Below are 23,799 nucleotides of genomic sequence, written 5' to 3'. Positions count from 1 at the left end.
ATGAGAATCTTGGCCAAAGGGACTAACTGATTGGCTCGCAACTTAGCACTAGGTGCATCGATACGGAATGAAGAAGGCAGAGTTTAGGTGACAATATTGTGACTCAAAATATACCCTTCTTTGATGAATGAATGAGATGCCCCAAAATAAAAAAAACACACAATTGCATGGAAAGAATTTACGAGTAACATACCCATCAATCCATCGACATCCTCATGAGCTTCCTTAGGGACGGTGTAGTTCACTCGAACACGCTTGGGAATGTGAGCTGTCTTGGAAGCTTGGCAAAAGGGTTGAGGTTACTCTGAAGTCATTGGAGCAGTCACCATGGCTCCTGACTTCGAGAAAGGGCAATCCCGTACATAGTGATCGACACGGCTATAATTGTAACACGGACCGCCGGGGCCATCTGTCACACTTTGCTGAGATATGGTAGGTCTTGGAGGTCATTCTTGCGAAGCGGAGAAAGATGGACGGTGCACTATCCATATTGGTCATGGAGCAGTTAGGGCTGATGTGTGAGATGGAGGAGGTTGATTCTCCATCCGTGCACATTGATAACTCCCACCCATAGAAGGCGACGGAACCCTCTTGCGCTTCTTCTCCTCCTGGCGGCCCTTCATCTTGAACTCGACCATAAGGGAGGTGCTCACCAATTTGTTGAAGTCGGTGAACTCATGAGCCGACAGTCGGTCTTGCATCTTTGCGGAGTGGCTATTCACAAACCGATATTGCTTCTTCTCATTGGTGTTGACCTCATTCGGCATATATTATGCAAGGTGATTAAACACCTGCACGTACTCCATGACAGGATTGCCTCCTAGCTTGAGGTCTAGAAACTCCCACCTCTTGATCTCCATCAACCCCTTGGGGATGTGACAATCACGGAAGGCTTGACAGAATTCCGCCCAAGACACCCGGTGGTTGACGGCGTGCATGGCCAGAAAGTTAGAACACCACATGCCAACAACACCCTGAAGTTGATGGGAAGCGAAGAAAGCATTCTCGTGGTCCTCACACCGGAGAAGCATGAGCTTCTGCTGGATAGTTTGGAGCCAGTGGTCTGCATCGAGAGGATTCTCAGCCCGTGTGAAGGTGGGCAGCTAAGTCCTAAGGAAATCCCAGAAGTTGTCCCGGCTTCCAGCTCCACCTCCTCCGTAAGGGGTCGTGTTACGCACGAGAGCTTTGAGGAGCACCATCTGAACTTGACTGTCTGAAATTAAGTTGAATTAATATGTAGTTCTGAAAGAAAATAATCTCAATTGCAAAATTAACACTATTGCATGTTATAGGAAATGCATAATAGCAAACACATCAAACATTAAAGATCCAGATAATGCAAGGTCTGGAATTAAAATTACAATAGAGAATACAATTACTGTTAAAGTCTAGGGCTAAAGTAGAGAACTACAATACATATAACATTTTTAAGGACTGTATTGTAATTTTTATGAAACCCGAGGGGTTTATTGAAAAAACAACTAGCCATATTGATTTTCAGTCGCGCGGGCTGAAACAACCTGTGCTAAAGCCCATTCGTCCTATAGGTCCGATGGCCCAGCGAGTGGGGGACATACACAGCCCAAGCGGCCTTTCGGCCCATGTAGCCAGGTGCAAGGGGAGGGCAAGTCGGCAACCTGGGCCTAGACCTTGGCAGCCTTTCGACCGGCACAAGTTAGGAGTGCGCACGCGGCGGATAAAAATTGTTGGGGACGATCGTTAGGGTTAGGGTTTCCCTCAGCCTTGGCCACCACGGCAGTAGCTTCGCGTCGCCACGCCGCGTAGTCACCATCGCCGCCGTGCCGCTTTGCCACCGCATCGCCACGCCACCATGCTTCAAAGCGGTATGTACTCCTCCTCCTCCAGGTAGCCAGAGCCACCGCTATTGGAGGCCCATAGGCGCAAGGGACCAAGAGCCCGGACGGAGGCTGGGACGATGGTTCACCACTGTAGTTGCGAAGTGACGGAGGAGGCGATGGGCCGGATTGGAAGGCGGAGCCATGGAGGAGTTGCCTGAGGCGTCGATGACCTTGATTTGGTCGTCGTGGTCGATCTTCGTGGCCGTGGCGACATAATGTGGGGGGACCCCATGGCGTGCAACCATGGTTCCCCCCTGGTTGACTATGTAGCCGGGGTTGGGTGCTGTCGCAGTGGCCGTCGTAGTGCCAGAAGTGGGTGCGCTGCTGTGGAGGCGCACCACCGTGGCGTCAAGGCGGCCTGGGCGGCTTAGGCCAAGCGATGATGGAAGAGCTGGAGTAGGTGTTGGTGAGGGGCACCATTACTCGACGTTAACGGGGACGTCCACCTGCGGAAGCTGTGGTTCGATCGTGCTCACTGTCGGGATAAAGGAGAATGGCACGAGGCCGTGAACTGGGCAAAAATCGACAGCGCGCAGATGCAGCCTCAGGTTGACACCTCCACCAGCGGCAACAGGGGCCGGAGCGGTACTGGGGCCTACACCGAATGTGTTGACACGAGGACAACAAGGTGAGCGGGGACCACGATGGCCGTGTCTATGGGTGAAGTGACAGTCATGACGACCATGACTGTGAAGAAAGTAGTGGCCATGGTGATCGTGGCCCTAGGGAGCATGGTAGTCGTAGCGACCACGAGCCTGGGCAAAGTGCTGTCCACAACGACGGTTGAAGACGTGGTGCGAGCAGCGACGTCGAACTTGATGCAGAGCACGGAGGAGGATGGAGACCAGTGCCATCGCAGGTATGTTGATATACGCCATGACGCTCACCCGATGAAGGCCTTTGTGCCTCTGTGGTGTCTTCTTCGCTGTTGTGTGTCCTATTAGAAGTAGAACAAATTGTTGATAACATGTTTAGAGTAAAGGAAGATGGAGAGACTAAACACAATAGATAGTGTAGAATAGAATTTATTGATTCATTGCATTGTGTCTATATATATAAATATATAATAAAAAGATATTCTTGAGGAGGCACCTCTCCCCTACACACATGAATAGAAGAATGCTTGTTGGGAGACATCTCTTCTTAACATGCATGAATTGATTATTTCTCAGCAGATTACGTGAGAGATTGATGATCATTATCTGCAACTCATTAGAATACTGATTTCCGCTTAGCATTTTCCCTTTTCAAGTCGGACAGTTGAGGTAGTTGCAGATGCCTCGTTGATATTGGATTTCCGGGTTTGTTTATTATGTCCGCCCAAAGTCAGGCGTGGCTGTCAATTCAGAAATTATCGTGTCAAAGGACACAGTCACACAGATAACCTTGCAGATCTCCTGCCGATTCGTTAAAAAAATAAACAACTACCGACCAAGAATGGGTTCAGGGAACACTTTCTTCTCATACAAAAATACTCGTACTTGTTCTGCAGTGACGACATAAAACCAATTATTCCAAGTATTCAAGGAACTATAATGGCGTCTGGATAAGATAACAACGTTATTCTACTGGCTAGTACTATCATTAGCGGCAAAATGAAACAAGAGTGGAACAATATAGTCCTACGCAACTTACCCGGAAAAGATAATAAATTCTCCCAAAAAAGGGGAAGGGGACATAATAAATTCTTTATCCCCCATAACATAAACTAGCAAGTCCACTCTTAAGGATTGGATAAATCGAGTATGACAACTGAAAAGAAATCATATATACTGAACACTGTAATCGCTCTCAAGTACCGATGCACGCTTCAGTTTTGAGTCAGTTTTATCTGGTCAAGCCAGTGATATCGCATTTTGAAATGTCTTCTACTTAATCAAACAAACCCCAGTTACCCAAGTGACAAGTCTACTCCTATCATGTTTACTTATTTAATACCAATAATAAGCAGCAAGTCAACTGCTAGCACTAAGTCGGATGTCTCTTAGGAAGCTCGAACAAGGAGCCGAGTCTCGCAGTCACATCCTCCGGTTTGATAGAGCATCCTATAAATAGCTTAAAAACCTCCCGCTAATTCACACATGAACAGTCGCACAGCACGAGAGCATTTCGATCTGCACGATGAAGAGGCTGACTTTTGAACATGAAGAGCCGGAGGTGAGCATCACCAGCGTGGCTCGACAGGTCATGCCGCTGCTTGCGCGCAGCTTCGGCGGCGAGGCTGGTCACGGTCTCGGCAAGCCATCGGCCTCGCCGCGCGTGTTCGAGTGCAAGACGTGCATGCGCCGGTTCCCGTCGTTCCAGGCGCTGGGCGGGCATCGCGCCAGCCACAAGCGCCCGCGCGCTGCCGCGACGGGGGCGGGGGATCCCGCGAGCGGGAAGGCACGCGCGCACGGGTGCGCGGTGTGCGGCGTCGAGTTCGCGCTCGGGCAGGCGCTGGGGGGCCACATGAGGCGACACCGCGCCGTGGGGGACGAGAGCGCCAGCGCCCGCGGGTTGGGCGAGGCCGTGGCCGAGCTGAAGCCCGACGAAGCAAGAGGCCTGCTGGGCTTGGACCTAAACATTGCCCCCACCTGACTGGGATTTCGTGTTTCTTTCGCTTTTGACCTGGCCACCTGGGTTTGTAATTCGGAGTTGTTCCGATACAACACGTCAACACGATCGATTGGTAATTTGGTATACGGTACTGTCCAACGTTTTCTCCAGGATGATGTATGTAACTGAAAAGAAAGTACCTTATACACTTATAAAGATTTTTTTTTTCTTTTTTAACACAAATTATGCGGGATAAAAGGGCACGCTAGATGCCTGGATCTGGCATATTGCTTGGACGCCTACGGCCATGTACAACGCGTCAACGCGGGTTTTCAAGGCAGCTGTCTGTTTTCTTGCCACGGTGGAACTTAGCTTGGGCGCTCGCAACGACTTTTCTGGCGAAGCGAGCACTTCAGCCGAGCGGTTTCCACCGTCATTGGCATAGCAATTACCGTAATTAGTATGGAAAGTGCATTGGGATAAATGGACGCTTTAAATGGGCTCTTACGTTTCTCAAACAGCTAAGTATGACACATCTTTCCATTGCAGCCATTGCAGCTTAAGGCTCTTGTGCAAATGCTTCGTGATGGAGCATTGTTCTCTCTTTAAGCATTGTACATGCCGTACTAACCAGTTGCAAGTTGCAACCCAGCGCGACGCTGTAAGCATCAACCACGAGGACCTCAACGGTTTGCTGCCGCATGGAAAACAAGCGCACGCGGTTAGCCAGTAGACCAAATCAAGAGGCCTCAGCTTCGATACCAACAGAAATTCTGAAAAATTCACACGTTCCGAAGGTACGTTATCCAGTGTTGCAAGCAAAGGGTACCGTTGAACACTGAATGTTATCTTTCTCGGTTGTAGCCTGCACGACATCAAACCAGCCACCCAGTTGTATATGCGCTCGTCATTATCAGGAGCAGAGCTTCCACCAATATAGCAAGTAATTGTTTTGACTTAACACCCATTTGTCCAAATCCCAACAATTGCGATAACTTAAGTAAAACACAAGGAGAGTTGCTGGCAAAGAATAAAATGATAAAAATTACATGTGCTGTAACACCAATCTTGCAGTGAGAACGGTTCAGGAGCCGCAGCAAGCTGATTTCTGTGCCGCTCCTGCCTCAGCTTCCCCCTCGGCTTTGATCTTGATAGTTCGATCCTGCAAACAAGAAAGAGAGCTAAGATGCTATGCAAAAGAAAGCAAATATGTTGAATCTATGAAAAGGGTTGCACCTCAGGCTTTGAATCAGTCTCTGACAGTCTCTGTTTGATATCTCTTGCTATTGAAAAGAAAACCTGTTCGACGTTCAGGTTTGTCTTTGCACTCTGCAGCAAAAAATAAACAAATTATAAATCACAAAGTGGGCATATATGCTTAGAAAAATGCCACATTCGATTAATGGTTATGTCACAAGAAAGGAATGCCGTAACAGAAGTTGACATCCACTAACCGTTTCAAAGAACTTTATGCCATATTCATCAGCAAGGGCTTGGCCCTTTGAAGTGGGCACAGCCTGCAGGGAAGCAATTGAGCATATAGGAGAGTTAAGAGATATTACAAACATACAGTTTGAGAAATCGATTGTGAGTACAGGTAGAAATAAAGTGCATACCCTTTTGCTTTCATCCATATCAGCTTTGTTCCCCACAAGAATTTTGTTCACGTTATCTGAGGCATGCTGTTCAATGTTTCTTATCCAATTTCTTATGTCTGCAAGTCAGTAACAATGACAGAATCAGAAGTGGAAGCTGAAGTTACATATCAAAGAGCATTTAAATATAAGGGCAGTACTATTGAAAGACGACTCGTCTGTGACATCGTACACAAGTAAAATGCCCATTGCTCCCCTGTAGTAGGCTGCAAAAAAGAATTGCACATTCACAAACTTCATCCATACAATTTCTAGAAACGAACTAGCTTTGCTCAAAGGAAATAATCATACCAGTTGTAATAGTGCGGAAACGTTCTTGGCCTGCAGTATCCCAGATCTGCAACTTAATCCGTTTGCCATCCAACTCGACGGTCCTTATCTTGAAGTCAATACTATTTCAAGAACCCAATGGGCAGGATTAATAAGTTCACCACAAGCTTTCACATGTAAAATAATAATTCCTCAATCAGAGAATTTTGTGATTTTACACTACATACCCAATAGTGGTAATGAAGCTAGTGGTGAATGAGCCATCTGAGAACCGTAAGAGGAGACAACTTTTTCCAACACCTATATAAGTACATAAACTTTGTAAATAGAAAGCCTATGCCAGTAGCAATGTAACAATGTACAATTCTCTAGCCCATGCCTCAACAAACAAAAGCGAAAATCTACAAATATTATACTCAATGAATCTAAAATTGGCAACTGAATAAACAATGCCAATATGAGGTCACGGATTCTCTAGGTACACAGAATCAGATTAATGATATGCAACGCTACACATAACTACATGTCACTGTTTAAATAAGAATGTAGAGAACCAGGCCCACAGATAAAGCAAATTGCTTACCAGGTTCCGGTTCCAAAGAAGGCGAAAGAAAATTAAATTTGTGTTCCTACTTGTAAATTTGTGTCGACGGTGGGATATTTTCTCTGACAAGGATAAGAACAACTTATAAAAAATGCAAAACAAGGCACGATAACACAACCCATTAATTATCTTATATGCAGTACAATTTTAGTTTCCAACTTGAGGAATTGCCGAGTTCATATCTTGGAAAGTGCTTGGTGGCTAAGATTATCTAAATGCATTTGAAACCCAACAACTCCCTAGTCTTAGACAAAAACAGCCCTCGATCATGGATAGCTAGATTGCTCTAGTGTCCTATATTTGATGAGATTACTAAATTGTGGCAGTTAAATTGTCAATTTGACAAAGAAAACAAGTAGAAATGTTAACTATGAAAGCCGCATGGGCTAAAGTAAACCATAGAGATATATATGCTCACAGACCACCGATCGTAACAAGCAGATAAAGTCTGAAAGATGCAAACAGATACTCCACTTGCATATGCCAGCTGAGTGCCAAATTGCTGAGAACAGTAAAAAAAGAAATGTAGCCTTGCCAGCGCTCGTAGAATGAACATCCCAAAACCCCCAGGAGCTTGTTCCTGACTTCTAGATGCGGCCATCAATCTAACTACACCCTCAATTTAATCTTTGCATCCACGTTTATAAGTATACCAATATTACTTGTATATTGCGCATAGCAAGCAGGGAGACAATCACGCTTAGAAAGCAAACACCAATCCAAAAATACGGTTACACAAACGATATTCCCAAGTGCCGTCAAGATGGTAGATTCATTCACTCAAATCACTTTTTAGACAACCATCTGCACGGACTGATCTGGGTACCAGATCCCAATCAACACACCAAATCACACGAAACATGAAGCGCGACCCCGAAGCAATCAGATCTCGCGCAGATCGAGAGACGACAGGAAGGAAGGAGGCTGAGAGGTTCGGGGAACTCACCGCTGTCTCCGATGAGGAGTAACTTAATGAGGTAGTCGTAGTCGGCCCGAGCCCTCGCCGGCGGCGCCGCCATGACAACCTACCTCCCAATCCCTAACACCACCACCAACAGCAACCAGATCAGATCGGAAACGGAAACAACCGAACCGAACGGGGCGGCGGAATGACGAGCCGAACCGAGCCGGGAGGAGTACGTGCGGGGGGCAATCTCCGCTTCGTCTCCCCTCGCAAGCAGCGTAGGCGGTGGAGAGGGAGGGAAGGCCGAGGCGTCGCGGTGGCGGAGAGGAGGCACCGGGTTTGCCTGGCTCGATCGGAGGAAGGGGATGGACGCTCACACGGCGGGTGGTGGTGGAAGCGGTCCGCTGCGCCTTTGGACTTCTGGGGGAATACAGGTGTCCTGCGGGCATGGAACTGATTGCGGGCCGGCCCATAATAGCCAGTAGGACCATTCTTATGGACGCTTACGGGTGTGATGAGCAAAGTTTATTACTCATGTTGGGGGGTAATTCATGGGAAATTAGGCCCATTCTTTGGTTGCTAACTCCCGCCGTTCTGATTTATTTGTTGTTTAGGACCATCATCCGTTACCAATGCACAACTTTTATCGATACTAGCTAAGTCATGTTGGCTTACGGAGAAAATATAAATATTAAATATAAATTTAAGATGTGAATGTATCATAGAAGTATCGTTAAAGAATTCGTGAGAAACGATATCGTAATTTGATTTTAGATGAGATTAAAAAAATATTAGGCTTCAGTTATCATTACATCAAATACTTCAGACTTTTCTCTAAACAGTACTAGCGCTGAAGTGATTTAAGATCAATAGTTGCTTCAAATACAAACCGCTCCTTGAATTACAGGGTAATACATATCCGTAGAATTGAAATCGATCAAGTCTTTTTGTTTGATCGTCTAGCGATTGCATAACACTGCAACAAAAAGCCTCATCAGTGCTGACTAAAAAATCGATTTACTGTCGAGTTTTTTAATTGGCATTCTTTACTTAGTACTAATAGTAAGATACTACCGGTATCGGTTGCTTACCTAATACTATTACTATTTTTTAAAAAATTAAAAAAACGAATGGGAGCAGCATGCGAGCCAGCTAGATTTTGGCTCGGAATCGAGTTGGCTCCCGCCGTAGCTCCCCTTCTTCCCAACCGGCCTCCTCCACGCCTCCTTGTTCCCTTTCTCTGCTAGCATCAACATACATCGAGCTCCACATACACAAATCGAAACCAAAAATCAAAACAAATCAAAGGTATAGGTCACTGATACACGTATTGACGAAGAAAGTACATACACATACACCTAATTCTGCTTGCTACTAAACATGATTCAAATTTGCTAGAAGAAAGTATATACAAATATACCTAGAGCTTGTTCCTTTATTTTTCTTCAGCATCGAATCCGATGACACCCGGTGGGAGGCTAATGGGTAGATGAGTGTGCGTGCATGGGCACCAAACTACACCGCCACTATCCCGTCTTGCCTCCGGGCGGATGGGCATGAGCATGGACGTCGGGCCACATCATCGTCGCCGCATTGCTCCACTCCACGATCTTCGCTCCTCCAATGCTAGCGTCATCTCGTGGCTGATTTCCCAAGCACGTCGCCGCCGAGTCCCAGCCCAGCGGCAGACATGTTGGTCGTCGATGCCGAGCCGCATCTAGGGCGTGTTTGGTGTAGATGGCAGCGTGGAAGGTAGAGGCAGAGGGGGTGGTGTGGAGCAGGGAGGAGGAGGAGAATGGCATCGTTATGGGAGGGCAACAGCGGATGAGACGGTGGGAGTCGAATCTGGGTTGCGTGTATGAAATGAAGAGATAAGAGAGAGAGAGCTGGACAAGAGAGAGATCAAGTCAAAATCCGATTGGATTATAAATTTAGGTCCATACAATATTAGTGTCGGTTCGTGGTTAGAACCAATACTGATGTATTAGTATCGGTTTCAGCCATGAAACGATATTGATAGTCTTCTTTAGTGCTGTTTCTTAACGGTTCAACCATTGTTCATAGTCACGATTTTTATATAAATGATACTAATAGAGTGCTATTTAACATGCTACTTATATAATCTCAAAAGAAAAAAAAAACACTATCTGTGCATGCACACAAATTAAAATACGGTCTACGAAGTCCACTTGTCAAGGCAAAACCTGTTCAAACTCGCGGCGCGCGAGTAGTTGCCAAGTCACCGTCCATGGCCGACCTGCTTATTAGCAAAGTACCCCACCTGTTGCGTAAGCCTCACTGTCTTCACCCACTAAACTAGTTGAGCTGAGACATGTCACGATCTCTCCAAGACTCAAGAAATTTCTCGCGCTCCACCTGCATGATTTCGAATTCGGAATTCAAAATTGGATGCCATGCGTTATCCGTCTATTCGTTGTGCAGGCCACCAACAATTAGCCCAAGTTACTACCTCCGTTTTTTTACTTCTCACAATGTTTTACTGTAGCAATTTTGATTTTATGTTTTTTAAAACATTATAAATATTTAGAGTATATAATACTAATAAAGTATATTTTATGACGAATCTAATAATGAAAGTTTTTGATATCTATAATTTTTTTAAAAAATGTAAGGTTAAAATTGCTACAGTTAAAAAGTTGATTACAAATAAATGAAAACTGAAGTAGTAAAAACAAATCCAGTCTTATGTTGTCCCTATGAATTACTGCAAGTACTATTACTGCAAGTTCGCTATGAAACACAAGCAGCAAACTAGCAAGTAGTACTACACAGCTTTTCCTTACGCATCTACAGTCTATCTCAACAACCCATTATTTTTACTTAATACTCATTAATCTATTAATTTTCATAATCTATTAATTTTCATAATCTATATGATTTTTTATATACTTCTTCAATACATAGTTCAACATAAATGAACAATCTTAATGAGTCATATGTCCCTAGTCTACTGGATTTTTCTGTTCCGGACCGGACGAAACCAGCGTCATTTGTTTATCATCAGAGAGTCGTTCATCTCATGCATGCATCCATGCATGGATGGGCATAATCAATGGCCTGCCCAACAACAACCGACGCTGCCGCCTTGCCGGCCAGCTGAAAGGGGACCTGTCGTCGAGTCCAAGTAATCACTCTTTTTTTTAAAAAAAAAGGAGGAACCGGGATGACTTTTATTGATATAATATAAAACTTACGTACCACCGATTACACAAACTAAATTTTTGATACAGTATCTATCGGAACATCCACACATTACGTTGTCTCGCCAGCGGTGAACGAAACACCTCAAAGACGAAGCCAAGAACTGTACCCTTGACCGACAAAGAAGCATAAAATTTTTTCACCATAGAGGATAGCTCGCCACAGACGAACGCTAAACGCACATGCTTCGCACGATGGCCATGGATCGTCATCTCGGTGGACACGAAGAGAACCAACACTTCCAACTTCAACCTCAGAGTAGACTCCACCGTCAACGAGTAATCAGCCATAACCTCCACGGTCACCGATGACCCGAAAACTCTACCCGCCAACAGCAGAGCTCCGGCAAACGCAACTCCTAGAAACACACACTGCATCCCATAAACCAAAAGCACACATGCTGAGACGACCACCACGGCCTTGTCCTTATCCCCAAACGGGTCGACCACCAACACCGCAGCGCTCGGCTGGCACCAAGTACCGCGCGCCGCAACCTCCCACGGAATAGAAAAAGGTGGTGGCCAAAAGCACGAATATACGCCAACTACTAGCTTAAATACAACTTAGGCTAAAGAGATGGATCCCTCCTCCTAATCATGTTGGATTCGGTTTATTTGACGTAAATGTTAAGTGGCAGTTGTCACTGATACGTGAGCCCTTTGCATCAGCAACAACTGTCATCTACGTTACATTGAATAAATCCGTAAAATCACACTTAGACTCACATGTTAACAACAACTACTCTCTGATATTATCAGACAAGTCCTATAGAAACATATCGTGGATAAAGAGGCAGGATTTGCCTCGTCTCTCAAAGTCGCCGCTGAGTCACCTCTTCGAGTCGCACTGGAAGTTTCTCGAAGTTGCGAAGCGTCCAAGTAATCACTCTCGCCATCAGCCACCAGTAAGTTCACAAGCACTCCATCGTAACCGCGCTTGCTGATGCAGATTATTTGATCCAGCTGATCACTCGTGTCAAACCATGGCTGGCGCGCGAGCGAGGCTCTGGCGTGCAAATAATTTGCGGTTGCGGGAGGAAATCATCGTTGCCACATGCGGAGAACATCCCAACCGTTCACGAAGAACAACAGCCGGAGTTTGAGTAGAGTGAGACGGCTTCCTACCACCTTCCGCGATGACCAGACACGAGTTTCTTATTCGCAGGCTACACGACAAGGCTACATACGCAGACAATGGCTTTCGCTTTCAAACAAATCGAACCGTATCCATCCAACATTTGATTTGGTTTGGTTTGATTACCCCACGTTTGCAAATTGTTCACACTCTAATCCGTGTACGAAATCACGAACCCATGGCACTGCCTCGATTTTAAATATGCTTTGTACATTTTAATTGCCTAAAATTTAGGAGTGTGAATTAGACACGACAAACAGTGAGTTTTAGAGTTTAGTAGGACGTTTTTAGTTCACTATTTCACCGGTGTATTTTTTAGAGTTAGAGGGATACCATAGAAAACCTTCTATCCGGTGAAGTAGATAGGTATGGAAGTGAGGCGGTGGGAGTGCTGCCAGCTACAGGAGACCGATGATGGTTGATGGACCAGCGTCGATAGTGAAGAAAATAAGTATGTCGGGTTAGTGTGGAAGATAGTTGAAGGAGGACAGCAGGAGGCAACCACTTCAGAGCAGGAGGCTGTAGCTTCGGAGCGGTTGCGAGAGTGAGACTATGAGCAGAGATTAAAGACAGTTATGAGCTATGTTATGGTCTGAATTTTTTTTCAAAAACATACATATGTTTTTTTTGGCATCGGCAGATTTTAAAACTTCTCGCCATCGCAGGATCACCACCAGCACAGTGCCGAACCACACGAGTTAGCTAGCCGCCTAACCACGGATCACCACAATAAGCACCGCCGCGTTAGCGAGTTAGACCAGTCAAATCGCGGTAAAACCAACGCAGTGATCGTAGGAGCAGCCAAAGAATCCGCTACGAACAAGCAAGACAAAAAAAAAGGGCGTAAACGAAAAAGAAAAAAGAACACGCTGGAAAGGGGACGGGAACGCGAGTGCAATTCCACGGGGGCAAGCGAGTCCACTGTGTCCGTCCGCGGCCACCTGAAAAGGCGGGTGCGGAGCGCCAGGCAACCGCTGCCGCGCAGCGGATGTGCCGCCACCGAACGCGCCCCGCCTCCCCGCGCGCGCTCCCCGGCTTCCCTTCCGCGTCCGGCCCGCCCGCGAATCCAGCCCTTCCCTTCCTCCTCGCGGGTGCGGCGCTCCCTCCCTCAAATACGTCCCCCGCTGGCCAGGGATCACGATCCTGTCGCTATCGGCCTGGCCGCGCGTGCCCGTGGAGCGTGAAGGGCTGTCGAGTTGACTTGGACGCGGTCGTGGATGGGCGGGCCGAGCGCGGGAGGCCGGCGGGTGTGGGCGCGGCGGTCGTGCCGGACGGGGGGAGGAGGAGGCGGGGTCGTGAGGCGGACGGTCGCTGTGCCGGAATCAGCGATCGGGGCGAGCACGGCCTGGCGGCGAAAGGAAGGTCAGAGCGCTGTTCCCGGAATGGAACTCTGCGGCGTCTGTTTTTTTTTTAATTTTTTTGCGATTGATTTCGGTGGTTGGGGATAACATGTGTGATTGTTTCTGGTCGATTTCGCATGGCGGGTAGTGCTTGCTTCCTTGCTTCCATCTTCCAGGATTGGTACTCCAGGTTGTACTGAGGGCGGAGGCGAGGGGGTTGCTTAATTTTTTTGCACTGTTCGGTTACATGTTTGTGTGTTGCTCCAAGCAACATAACTTGTTTGTCCTGGTAGTAGTACAACGAAGGATCTTTCCATTTTTTTTTTCATTTTTGTATTGTTTCCTTGTTTGTCCGAGGAACACAAACTAGGGGAAAGATCATGGAAAAGTTCATATAGCACTATTTCACCAAAAATAATGCTGTAACGTACAATTTCAGACAAATATAGAAGATCAGTGATGTTAGCCTCTTATGGTGTGAAAATTCAGTCATAATTGTGTTCTACAAAGCTACTTAGAATCTTAGATGCACAATAAATTCTTTTTTTATGGAAAGGGCTGGAGTACTTTTTTCATTAATCACAATAAATTCTTGTAACTGGAAGCAAGAATTGTATGGTTTCAACTAAACTTGGTCAATACCTTATGGTCCATCTATTTCCTTTGGTTCTTTGCTTCAGCGACAAGGAGTTGCAACATGCTTTCTTTTACACTTCGTTTTTTAATTGACGCCACAAGTGGATTACATGTTCGAATGGTTCTTGTTGTGCAACTAAAGAAAAATCTAATTGATTTGGAGTTAACCCGTTCTTAAACTGCTCCGTGACTTGTATTCAGGGTTTGCTCATGTGGACAAACAACGACGTGTTCATGGAGTACTATTGGATTTCAGGTGTTGCACTGGATCCACAAGACAAGAAGATAATGTAAGTTGTTCAAATGCTCACTATTGTTTTATTGTAAGTCTTAATAGTCCCCTGACCTGGATTTTTCTCCCCTGCAAAATACTTCTGCAGCTCAAAAGTTTTGTTGTGCTTTAACTGCCCTTTTTGTTCCACTTTCTTTACATAAATCTGTTGTTGCAGCTTTTGTGGGATGTTGTTGGGGAATTTAAGCATAAGAGCTCCCACAGAAGTTCTATAAGATGTCTCCCAGATGCACAGAGAAATGTAACAGAAATCAGCCATATGCAGTCTTCAGTGATTGTGGAAATAAATGGGTGTGATGCGCCAAGTGGAGTCCTAGCAGATTCTCAGAAAATTTCTATTCCATGGACAAGAGAGAATAAAATCTCCACCAATAATGATTTGTGTCATGCAAGCAGCACTGATTCAGGATTGCCCATTCGGCCTAAATATCATCTCTTCAATTCCAGCAACAACGTGAAGAATCCTCCAGCTGTAAAGAGCTGTAGTAATATGAATCGTTTCAGTTATCAACTGGTCAAAAGAGCTGAAAGATCAGCTTCTACAAAGATGGGTTCAACAAGTCCAAATTGTTCCCTTTCTGAGAAAATGTCCTTGCTACATCAACCACGGAATGGTGGCAATCATCAGAATCAAAACCGCATTAGTGCTTTGAATCGAAGACATAAAATTGTGAATCCTAGAGAAGCAATCAACCTGCTAAGTATAGAGAGGGTTCATGACCAGCCTGATTCCTCACTGGGAAGACATTCACAGGCTATGTTCGATAATGCATTAGTTCGACAAAATCAACTGTGCTGTTCAGAACAACTCAATCAAAAAACACCTGAACAATTATGGAGCTCTGTATCCAGTGAATGTGAGAAGGCCGTATGCTTTTCCTCAGGTGACAGTGTTGATGATTTGCAAGTATCGTCTTCAAGTGACACTAGTGATAATTCTAACTTATCATCTCTGGGATTTGCTAATGATCAATGGAAGATGACTTTCAAGAAGGTACATGCTAGAATCTATGCTTACTAGTTTTACTTATGATACTGCATTTCATAGATGCTTAGATGGTTCCTTGCTTTGTCTTCTTTCAACAAAAAACTGCGCCTAGACTCTTGGTAAAAAGGTTGAGCTCAACCTTTTTGTTGAAAGAAGACAAAGCAAGGACCATCTAAGCATCTATGAAAAAGGTTGAGCTCATGTTATCAACCTTTTTAGCAAGAGCTCAACCTTTCCCTCAACCTGATAAAAAGGTTGAGCTCATGTTATCTTTTGTTTTTCAGATATACTGCCCTCTTGCTGCACGCCTAGATTCTGCGCCTGTCATTTACCACAAAGAGATAGGTCAGCCTAGTCCAGTATCTGTTCTTGAACCTCCATCTGAAGATTGCTCCAATTCTGAAAACATCAAGCGAGAGTCAGCAGATCCGTATGGTTAGTGATTATGCCTTCATACATATCTATGTGCCTATTATGGCTGTATTATGTCTCTATCTTGTGTTAATCGTAGTTAATTTTGTTGTCTCCTTAATTTAGATTTCCAACTGGGACTTGAGCTTGTCAAATTTCCACCCATGGAGACTGCCGCAGAGTTCAGTAGTACTGGTGGAACTTGTGACCACTTATCCTCTGAGATGGAGTCAAGTAACGATGAACCTATACAACTGGTTGACGATATTCTTGAAGAATTTGAAGATGAAGAGGAGAGAGACTTTTCTTACTTGCTGGATATACTAATTGCTTCTGGCATTCACGGCACTGCAGAAGATCAGTTGTACAGGGTGTGTCAGTCTCTCGACCACCCTGCAGGTTATGATGTATTTGAGAAGCTTGAAAAGAAGTATGCCAAAGTTGTTCGATGGTCAAAATCAGATAGGAAGCTTTTATTCGATATCGTGAACACCATATTGTCTCAGATCCTTGCTCCATGCTTAGACATGCAACCTTGGGTAAATATTGCTAGGAACTTGGCTCCCATATGGGGTTCAGAGGGTCTCTTGGAAAAAGTCTTGCAGGTTTTAGGTCAGAGACGGGAAGAACTTGCACTGTGTAAACCTAAGCCTGAGAAGAAATCATTTGATCAGAAGTGGCCAGATTTAGCAGATTGCATTGATAGGGCAGGAAGGGATATTGAGAAAATGATAAAAGATGATCTTTTGGAAGAGCTGTTTCTGGAGCTGCTGTTCAGTTAGGTTTCCACAGCCCTAGTAGGTTTTTTACATTGTTGCGGTTCAGGTCATTTGTTTCTGTGTTGGTTAGTTTTAGTAGTCAGTTGCAATTATTCTTGGTCCTTAAGATCAATGTTCCTTTTTGTCAAAGCAGTGGTTGACAGGTTTTTTGGTCTAGTCGCCGTGCTTCCGGTGGTGATAGGAAAGTTGTGAATTCTATTGGATTAGGTGATATGTGTAGTAAAATTCTTTTTTACCACGAAAAAAGTACATGTCAAAACGGAATCTGTAAGAATGGGAGTCTTTTCCTTTTGTCGAATGTTGTCAGCATTGAGATTTGAGAGTTTAAGTCTGTAAATGAGGGCAAATTGTAGTCCCGGACATATGTATTGTTTTTGAAAGGAAGAATAAGTAGACATGTTCTTTTGGACAACTTTGGGATGAACTGTGCTTTATGAATTTGGTCATTCTAGGACCTTTTTTTGAGGAAAATAGAGCTTTATATTACTCAGAAAGGAAAGTACATTCCTGAGCAATTAACTGCTTGACACACAACGGGGCATCCAATCACCACACAGCAGCATGCTTTGATCGTTTTGCCAATTTAACGAGTCATGTGCTACACTATTTTGCTCTCTTTTCACATGACTGACACAAAGAACCGGAAGTTCACGCGCCATATGTACCGCCTCTTTGATGACAAAGCTAATACTTGATCTTTGGGCATCAGGCTTCTTGAGGAAATTGACGATTGTCACGCAATCAGACTCCAAATCTGCAGGTTTCTTAACCCACTCTGCTGCTAAAAGAAGATCCTCCCTGCATGCTATGCTAGAGCTTCAAACTTCTTCTGCACTTGAGGCTTGGATACGCCAGGCCGTCAACTCCACCTCAAGTTCATTCACAGCGGGTCTTTATCGTGAAAAATCCTTCTACAGTTCACTACATGGTTTTCTGTACTTTTCTCCTCTCCTTCAGCAAAAACGATGTTTTATACCGCTTACCAGCTTCAGTTGAATCGAATCGAATGATAGCTTAATCTCTCAGCAAAACCTGCCATTGATTCGCCACGTCATGTCAATTCGCGCCAACTACCCCTATCTATGCCCTTACAAGCACCCAAATATCACAAAGTAGCCACGATGACGTCACATGCAGGTCATGCGTCAAATGTTGCGTTTGATCCCAAAAATATTGACCTTGTTAGAATACTATGGCATTCCTGCAATTCTGGGCCACAGCTGTTGGCATTCTCTAAAACTGTTGGGATGTCGCGTCCCAGCTATCCATCCCGTGCCCGCGCGTCCCGATGTGGCAACAACCCCCGCCCTGCCCCTTAACATACGCAGCTTGGTCGTCTGTTACGTTGCATCTGCACGCAGACTGCATTCGATTCCCTCATCTGCGCAGCTATGGCCGTGTCGGAGGTGGCGGTGGACGGCTTCGTCTTCCCGCCGGTGGCCCGGCCGCCGGGCTCCGGCCGCTCGCACTTCCTCGCCGGCGCAGGTGTGTTATTCTTGAAGCGAACTGTAGTTAGTGCAGAGTATCACGAGCTCAGAACACGCCCACCATGGCACCATGTGTTGGCGCGCAGGCGTGCGAGGGATGGAGATTGGAGGTAACTTCATCAAGTTCACCGCCATCGGCGTGTACGTGGAGGACGCGGCCGTGCCGGCGCTGGCCAGGCGGTGGGCCGGGAAGACCGCCGACGAGCTTGCCTCCGATGCTGCCTTCTTCCGCAACGTTGTCACGGGTAAGAAGATAGATGACCACGTTCTTGCGTATGATGGTTGGCTGCTTCATTCGCCCTGACTCCGTCGCTTGTACGCTGCATGCAACTGGTGGGCCATTCGCGCAACGCAGGCGAGTTCGAGAAGTTCACGAGGGTGACGATGATCCTGCCGCTCACCGGCGAGCAGTACTCGGAGAAAGTCACGGAGAACTGCGTGGCGTACTGGAAGGCCACTGGCGTGTACACGGACGCCGAGGGCGTGGCGGTGGAGAAGTTCAAGGAGGCCTTCAAGCCCGAGACCTTCCTGCCGGGCGCGTCCATCCTCTTCACCCACTCACCCACCGGAGTCCTCACCGTGAGTATCCACACAAATCTAGTATCCCCTTCCCGTGTGAGAATCGGTACGGTGATGCTGGTGCTTACATGCATCCGCTTGGTTCTTCCAGGTCGCGTTCACCAAAGACTCATCGGTGCCGGAGGCCGGCGGTGTGGCGATAGAGAACAGGGCGCTCTGCGAGGCCGTGCTGGAGTCCATCATCGGGGAGCACGGCGTCTCGCCGGCGGCGAAGCTGAGCATCGCGACGAGGGTGTCGGAGCTCCTCAAGGGGACCACCTCCGACGATGCGCCTTAGGCGGAGCTCGTCCCGGTTTCTGCATGAGCGAGCCGCGAGCAGAATCTGGAGATCGAGAGCAACGGCATCTGCGTGGAGATGCTGCGCTGGCGCGTCTGTCGCCTTGTTTTTCCGGTTTGAGGCGCCGTGTTTTGTTCCATACTTTTCGCTGCTCATGTGAAGCCGCCGTTAACCTGATGAATAAAAACGTGGTTGTTCAAAAAAAAAGATGAATAAAAAACGCAGATATTTTGCATCTCCGATTGCCAGTGCATAGATTAATTCTGAGCACCTGCTGTGACCGGAGATTGTTAATGTGGTGACAGTACTCACAGTTCGCTTACTCTACGGTATAGTGGCAGCAGGTTAGCCATGAAGTCCTAACTACCGGTCAATTCGAGTGGTGCCATTGACTGTTAATCTTTGTGAGACATGGAGCTATTTTAGGCCTTTTGGGCAGGATTCTAATTAGGATATCCGAACTCCTCGGATCCTATGTCATGGGAAAACACTTGAAAAATGCAGGAGTGGCTGTTTGGACTGTACACACTATGCACATACACTACACACTCCATATGGGAGATGATAGTTTTTTTATTTGAAAGAGTATAAAAGACGCACACTATGTATGTACACCACACACTCCATACGCACAGATGAGCGACCAGCGACGCATCGTGCATAAACGAGCCAACTCGGACCACCCAGCCCACCTGCCTCTGACTGAGTACACGGATCCTAAACAGGCCACCAAGAGGGGCATGGAAAAATGGCCCCTTTCCCTGCTAGGACGATAGCGCAACTATTCTCGGGGGCCGACGCCACTGCCGCCATCTGCCGATGGGCTGCCAAGCCGGCCACGTCCTCTGCCACAGGGCGAGACTGACTCGAGCGGGCCTGGGCTGGGTGCTCCACTGCTCTGCTGGGCATGACTCGGCGTCGTGTCGCATCGGAATTCGGAAAGACGTGGCGATGTGCATAGTTTTCAACACTTTGTGCAGTGGGTGCCTTTGGTGTCGCCTATAGTTGTAGGGCGGAGCTAGTATTGGACGATCATAGATTTCAAATCATGGGTAATGCCTCTGCTTGATTGGCGATTCCTGGGTGTGAGTCTCGTGTGAATCGATTGCTAATTCTGCAGTGGTGGATCGAAGCTGCAAAAGGCAAGTAGAAAGAGCTCAACTCGAGGAAGAATAAAGATCATGCCCCGCGCTCGTGCCGGCTGCGCTGGAGAGAAATTTTATGAGATCAGATCTTTCGGTGAGATCTATGTAGCGTGTTGACATATATTCTCACGTGTGTAAGTATGCACGTGTGTATACCGTGTGATCAAACGTATACAGCACAAATAACGATTTTATCATAATCTTATACGTGCAGATCTCACAAAATTTCTCCTGCCGCGCTGCCCACGCCAGACTCGCCGGCCGCTCGCTAGCGCTAGCCGCGTTGCTCCTGCAGGCCCGCACTCACGCCTGCCGCAATGCCCATGCCGGCTCTGCGCTCGCGTCGGGCTCGCCGCACTCGCAGACCCTGCGGTCACGGCCGGCTGAGCTGACCACGCCGGCGTGCGTGTCAGAGGGGAACAATAAACTGCGTCATGTGCCACAGTGAAATGTAGCCACTGTAAGAAATATACTGTTCATATCATGTTTGAACTGTGGCTTTATACTATGACATCATATCTAATCCATCAATTTATGATCCAATAACTCAAATGAAGCATTTATTAGGTCGGCCACAGATTTGATACCGATATAGTACCATGCATTGTGATTGTCGTATGAGTATTGTATCAATCTGACGTGGCATGTTTTTGATATAGCACATGATATCACGTATTGGGAGCAGGGTTCAAAAAACCGTCGGTAACCGCTCAAAAATCGCGGTTACCGACCTTCCCGGTCCGGTCCGATTTCAAAAACCGCTCGGTAACCGAAATTTGAATTCAAAAAATTTGAAAAAATAAAAAAAATTCAAAAAAAATCTTTAAAAAAACTAGACATAATTATAAGAACTTCTGTGAAAAAAAATTTCAAAAATAATGTCGTTTGCATCATATTCTATAGGGACAAAGTTTGAAAAAAATGAAAAAAAATTGAAGCGCGCGGCTCAATTATTAACTCACGTTAAGAAAAAGTGTAACATGCAAACACATATTTTTCTTGTATAAAACGTATTTTAAGAGAATCTTTAAAATTGATTTCACTTTATTTAGAGTTTTATTAAATTCTCTATGATTTTTACAAAGTTCACAAGCATAAAGTGAATATGTTAAGAAACATCACTGTAATTAATTTTTTCATGTCTACTATTATTTTTTCTACATAAATCATAATATAAATAAGCTAATGAAAGTGGTTTCACTAATTTTTAAGGTGTGATGGGTCAGTTATGAATTAATCTAGTCGCAACACATTTACACAATCATGCATGTTACAATAACTAATTCATGAGTTCATATATTTTTAAAAGATATAGGATCATGTAAGAAGACTAACAAAATTAGTTTCATGATTTTTGGATTAGCAAAGAGTAAACTATGCATTTACCTTGGTTTAACAAATAAAATTTCTCACAGAAAATTTTGAACTTTTTTATGAGTATAAATACTTTTATCATGTAGATCATGTTACAAGGAATCCAACAAAATTTGTTTCACTTGATTTGAAGCTCGGATGAATTAGTTATTGATTTTACAAGATTGAACCCTTTTTTAGGTTTTTTGTTGAACTGCGCTGAAATTCGATAAAACCGCTCGATAAATCCAGAAAACCGAGCGGTTACCGACCCAAACCGCTCGGTAACCGACCGAATCAAAAATGCGAGAAAATCGCTCGGTAACCGACCCAAACCGCTCGGTTACCGAGAGGGCAAAAACATGATTTTTTGGCAAAAATTTAAAATTTGCCGAATGAATTTTCTCCGAATTTTTTTGAATTTTTGACCTGTAACCGCGGTTATCGCGCATTTTCGGTTACCGCCGGAGCTCGGTAACCGAGCTCCAGTCGGTAAATGAAACCTTGATTGGGAGTAGTCTAACCGGGTCAGTTTGTAACCACTCACACGCAGCTCACCTGCTAAGCAAGTCGATTTTTTATATATATTTTTTCAAATATTTCAAAATTTATTTGAAAAATAACGAGGTTTAACTATCGTCATCCGTTCAACGGGTGAGAATAAGGTCTCGTCCGTTGTGTGCTCTTGCTTTCAACGAATTTAATAATTGGAGAGATGAAGGTCTTGCTTGTTCAGCGGGCGATACCTTCATCTCGCCCGTTGAACGGATACCTTCATCTCGCCCGTACGACAGATGATATATTTGCATCGCCCACCTACTGGATGACATATTTGATTTAATTCAATTACAAAAATCTATGTATAATTAGTTTTTTAATATAGATTTTGTATTCGGTAAACTAAAAAATATTGCACATTCATTCAGCAAAAAATGGTAGTTGTGCATACAGTTGTCCAAACGGTTCATTCAACTGTTTGGACAACTATATGTACAACCACAATTTTTCGCTGAATGAATGTACAATATTTTTCAATTTATTAAATACAAAATCTATATTATAAAAACTAATTATACATATATTTTTGTAATTGAATTAAATTGAATATTTCACCGGTAGGTGAGCGATACAAATATATCACCTGTTGTACGGGCGAGATGAAGGTATTTCTCATTTAACTGGTGAGACATTTCTCTCTCCAGTTATTAAATTCGTTGGGAGCCAAAGTCTATAAAATCTCGCTTGTTTAATGGGTGAGATTATGTTTTCGCTTGTTGAACGGATAACGGTAGGATAGAACCCATCATTTTAGAAAGGACATATAATATATATATATATATAATATATATATATATATATATATATATATTATATTCGAGCAAGTTTACAATCATAACAGGCCTTTCCATGCTAGGACAGGCTTCCCTACTAGGCCCAACATGTTAGATGGCTGCTGACTAAAATTCGTCGAGGGCTGGTATACCAATTCCGCTAGCTTCTGATGGGCCTCCGCGCCGGCCACAATCCAACACTGACTTGATTGGGCCGGGCTGGGTGCTCCATTTCTCCTCTGGGCAATAAATATCTCGTTCAAACTTTCGGTTTGTGCAGTGGATGTCCCAATCCCGTCTCATCAAACTTCTGGCTTGCAGTGCCATTGCATTGGTCCAGATCGCTTTATGTGAGTAGCGTCTAGCTTCGCATGGCGCTTGCACATACTTCGTTGGAAGGTCACTAGAAAAAACTTCCAGAGAACCTGAAACGTGTGATTCATCAACTGAGCCGTTGGCAAACGACGATCTCGATGAAGCAACGGCCAAAAACTAGGCACAGTGCAGTGACCACCACAGCCGCCGGCATGCCCCCAACCCCCATTCGGAGCCAAACAAGTTGTCAGACCGCCTGCCTGTATATGCACATCTGCGGTCCCGCACTGCATTATTTCCCCCCACAGGATGGCGGTCGCCCATGTACAAACGACGACGCTCGTCACGTGCACGTTGCTCATCTCTGGCAACCTGCCGAGGCAACTACTGCTGTCTGCTGACACACGCAACGGCACCTTACCCGTGCCGGCCAGTGGCTAGCGGTGACTGATCGGTTTACCTGCCATGCCTCGTGCGCACGCCGCGCGGTTCGTTCGCGCTGCCGCCGACGCCGACCGGCAACGGTCGGGCCTGCCATCCAAACACGCCGCGGCGCCGGTGCGGCATCAAATTGTTAGAAAGTTGCTAAGTCTCTTACGATACTAACGGTCAGCTGAACATGATTTTACTGAGTTAGCTCGAGTTCAATGCTCGATATCCTCTTAATAAAATCTCATGGTTAC

General features: G+C 45.5%; 4 protein-coding genes across 4 annotated transcripts; 3 read left to right on the top strand and 1 right to left on the bottom strand.

The window, feature by feature from the left end:
* Positions 1 to 3,962: 3,962 nt before the first annotated feature.
* On the top strand, positions 3,963 to 4,560 carry LOC133911290 (zinc finger protein ZAT12-like). The gene has a single exon (XM_062353488.1). It carries the CDS (start codon positions 3,981 to 3,983, stop codon positions 4,434 to 4,436), a length of 456 nt encoding a protein of 151 aa, XP_062209472.1. The 5' UTR covers positions 3,963 to 3,980; the 3' UTR covers positions 4,437 to 4,560.
* A 771-nt stretch (positions 4,561 to 5,331) lies between these two features.
* LOC133913651 (ras-related protein RABE1c-like) lies at positions 5,332 to 8,238 on the bottom strand. The gene is made up of 9 exons (XM_062356857.1): positions 8,047 to 8,238; positions 7,870 to 7,962; positions 6,547 to 6,619; positions 6,341 to 6,441; positions 6,190 to 6,255; positions 6,011 to 6,108; positions 5,849 to 5,911; positions 5,631 to 5,723; positions 5,332 to 5,556 (listed from the first exon to the last, which is right to left on the bottom strand). Exons 2-9 carry the CDS (start codon positions 7,940 to 7,942, stop codon positions 5,479 to 5,481), a joined length of 645 nt encoding a protein of 214 aa, XP_062212841.1. The 5' UTR covers positions 7,943 to 7,962; positions 8,047 to 8,238; the 3' UTR covers positions 5,332 to 5,478.
* A 4,848-nt stretch (positions 8,239 to 13,086) lies between these two features.
* On the top strand, positions 13,087 to 17,041 carry LOC133913650 (uncharacterized). The gene is made up of 5 exons (XM_062356856.1): positions 13,087 to 13,545; positions 14,361 to 14,449; positions 14,609 to 15,445; positions 15,724 to 15,874; positions 15,977 to 17,041. The coding sequence occupies exons 1-5, from the start codon at positions 13,401 to 13,403 to the stop codon at positions 16,630 to 16,632; spliced, it is 1,878 nt and encodes a 625-aa protein (XP_062212840.1). The 5' UTR covers positions 13,087 to 13,400; the 3' UTR covers positions 16,633 to 17,041.
* An 832-nt stretch (positions 17,042 to 17,873) lies between these two features.
* Positions 17,874 to 19,207, top strand: LOC133913649 (chalcone--flavanone isomerase-like). Its single transcript, XM_062356855.1, has 4 exons — positions 17,874 to 18,114; positions 18,203 to 18,361; positions 18,472 to 18,695; positions 18,787 to 19,207. Exons 1-4 carry the CDS (start codon positions 18,021 to 18,023, stop codon positions 18,970 to 18,972), a joined length of 663 nt encoding a protein of 220 aa, XP_062212839.1. The 5' UTR covers positions 17,874 to 18,020; the 3' UTR covers positions 18,973 to 19,207.
* Positions 19,208 to 23,799: the final 4,592 nt, after the last annotated feature.

This window comes from Phragmites australis, chromosome 3 (genome assembly GCF_958298935.1).
Source record: "Phragmites australis chromosome 3, lpPhrAust1.1, whole genome shotgun sequence".
NCBI lineage: Eukaryota > Viridiplantae > Streptophyta > Magnoliopsida > Poales > Poaceae > Phragmites > Phragmites australis.
Note: the sequence above shows the minus strand (reverse complement) of the source record. Positions and strands in the feature narration are given on the sequence as shown.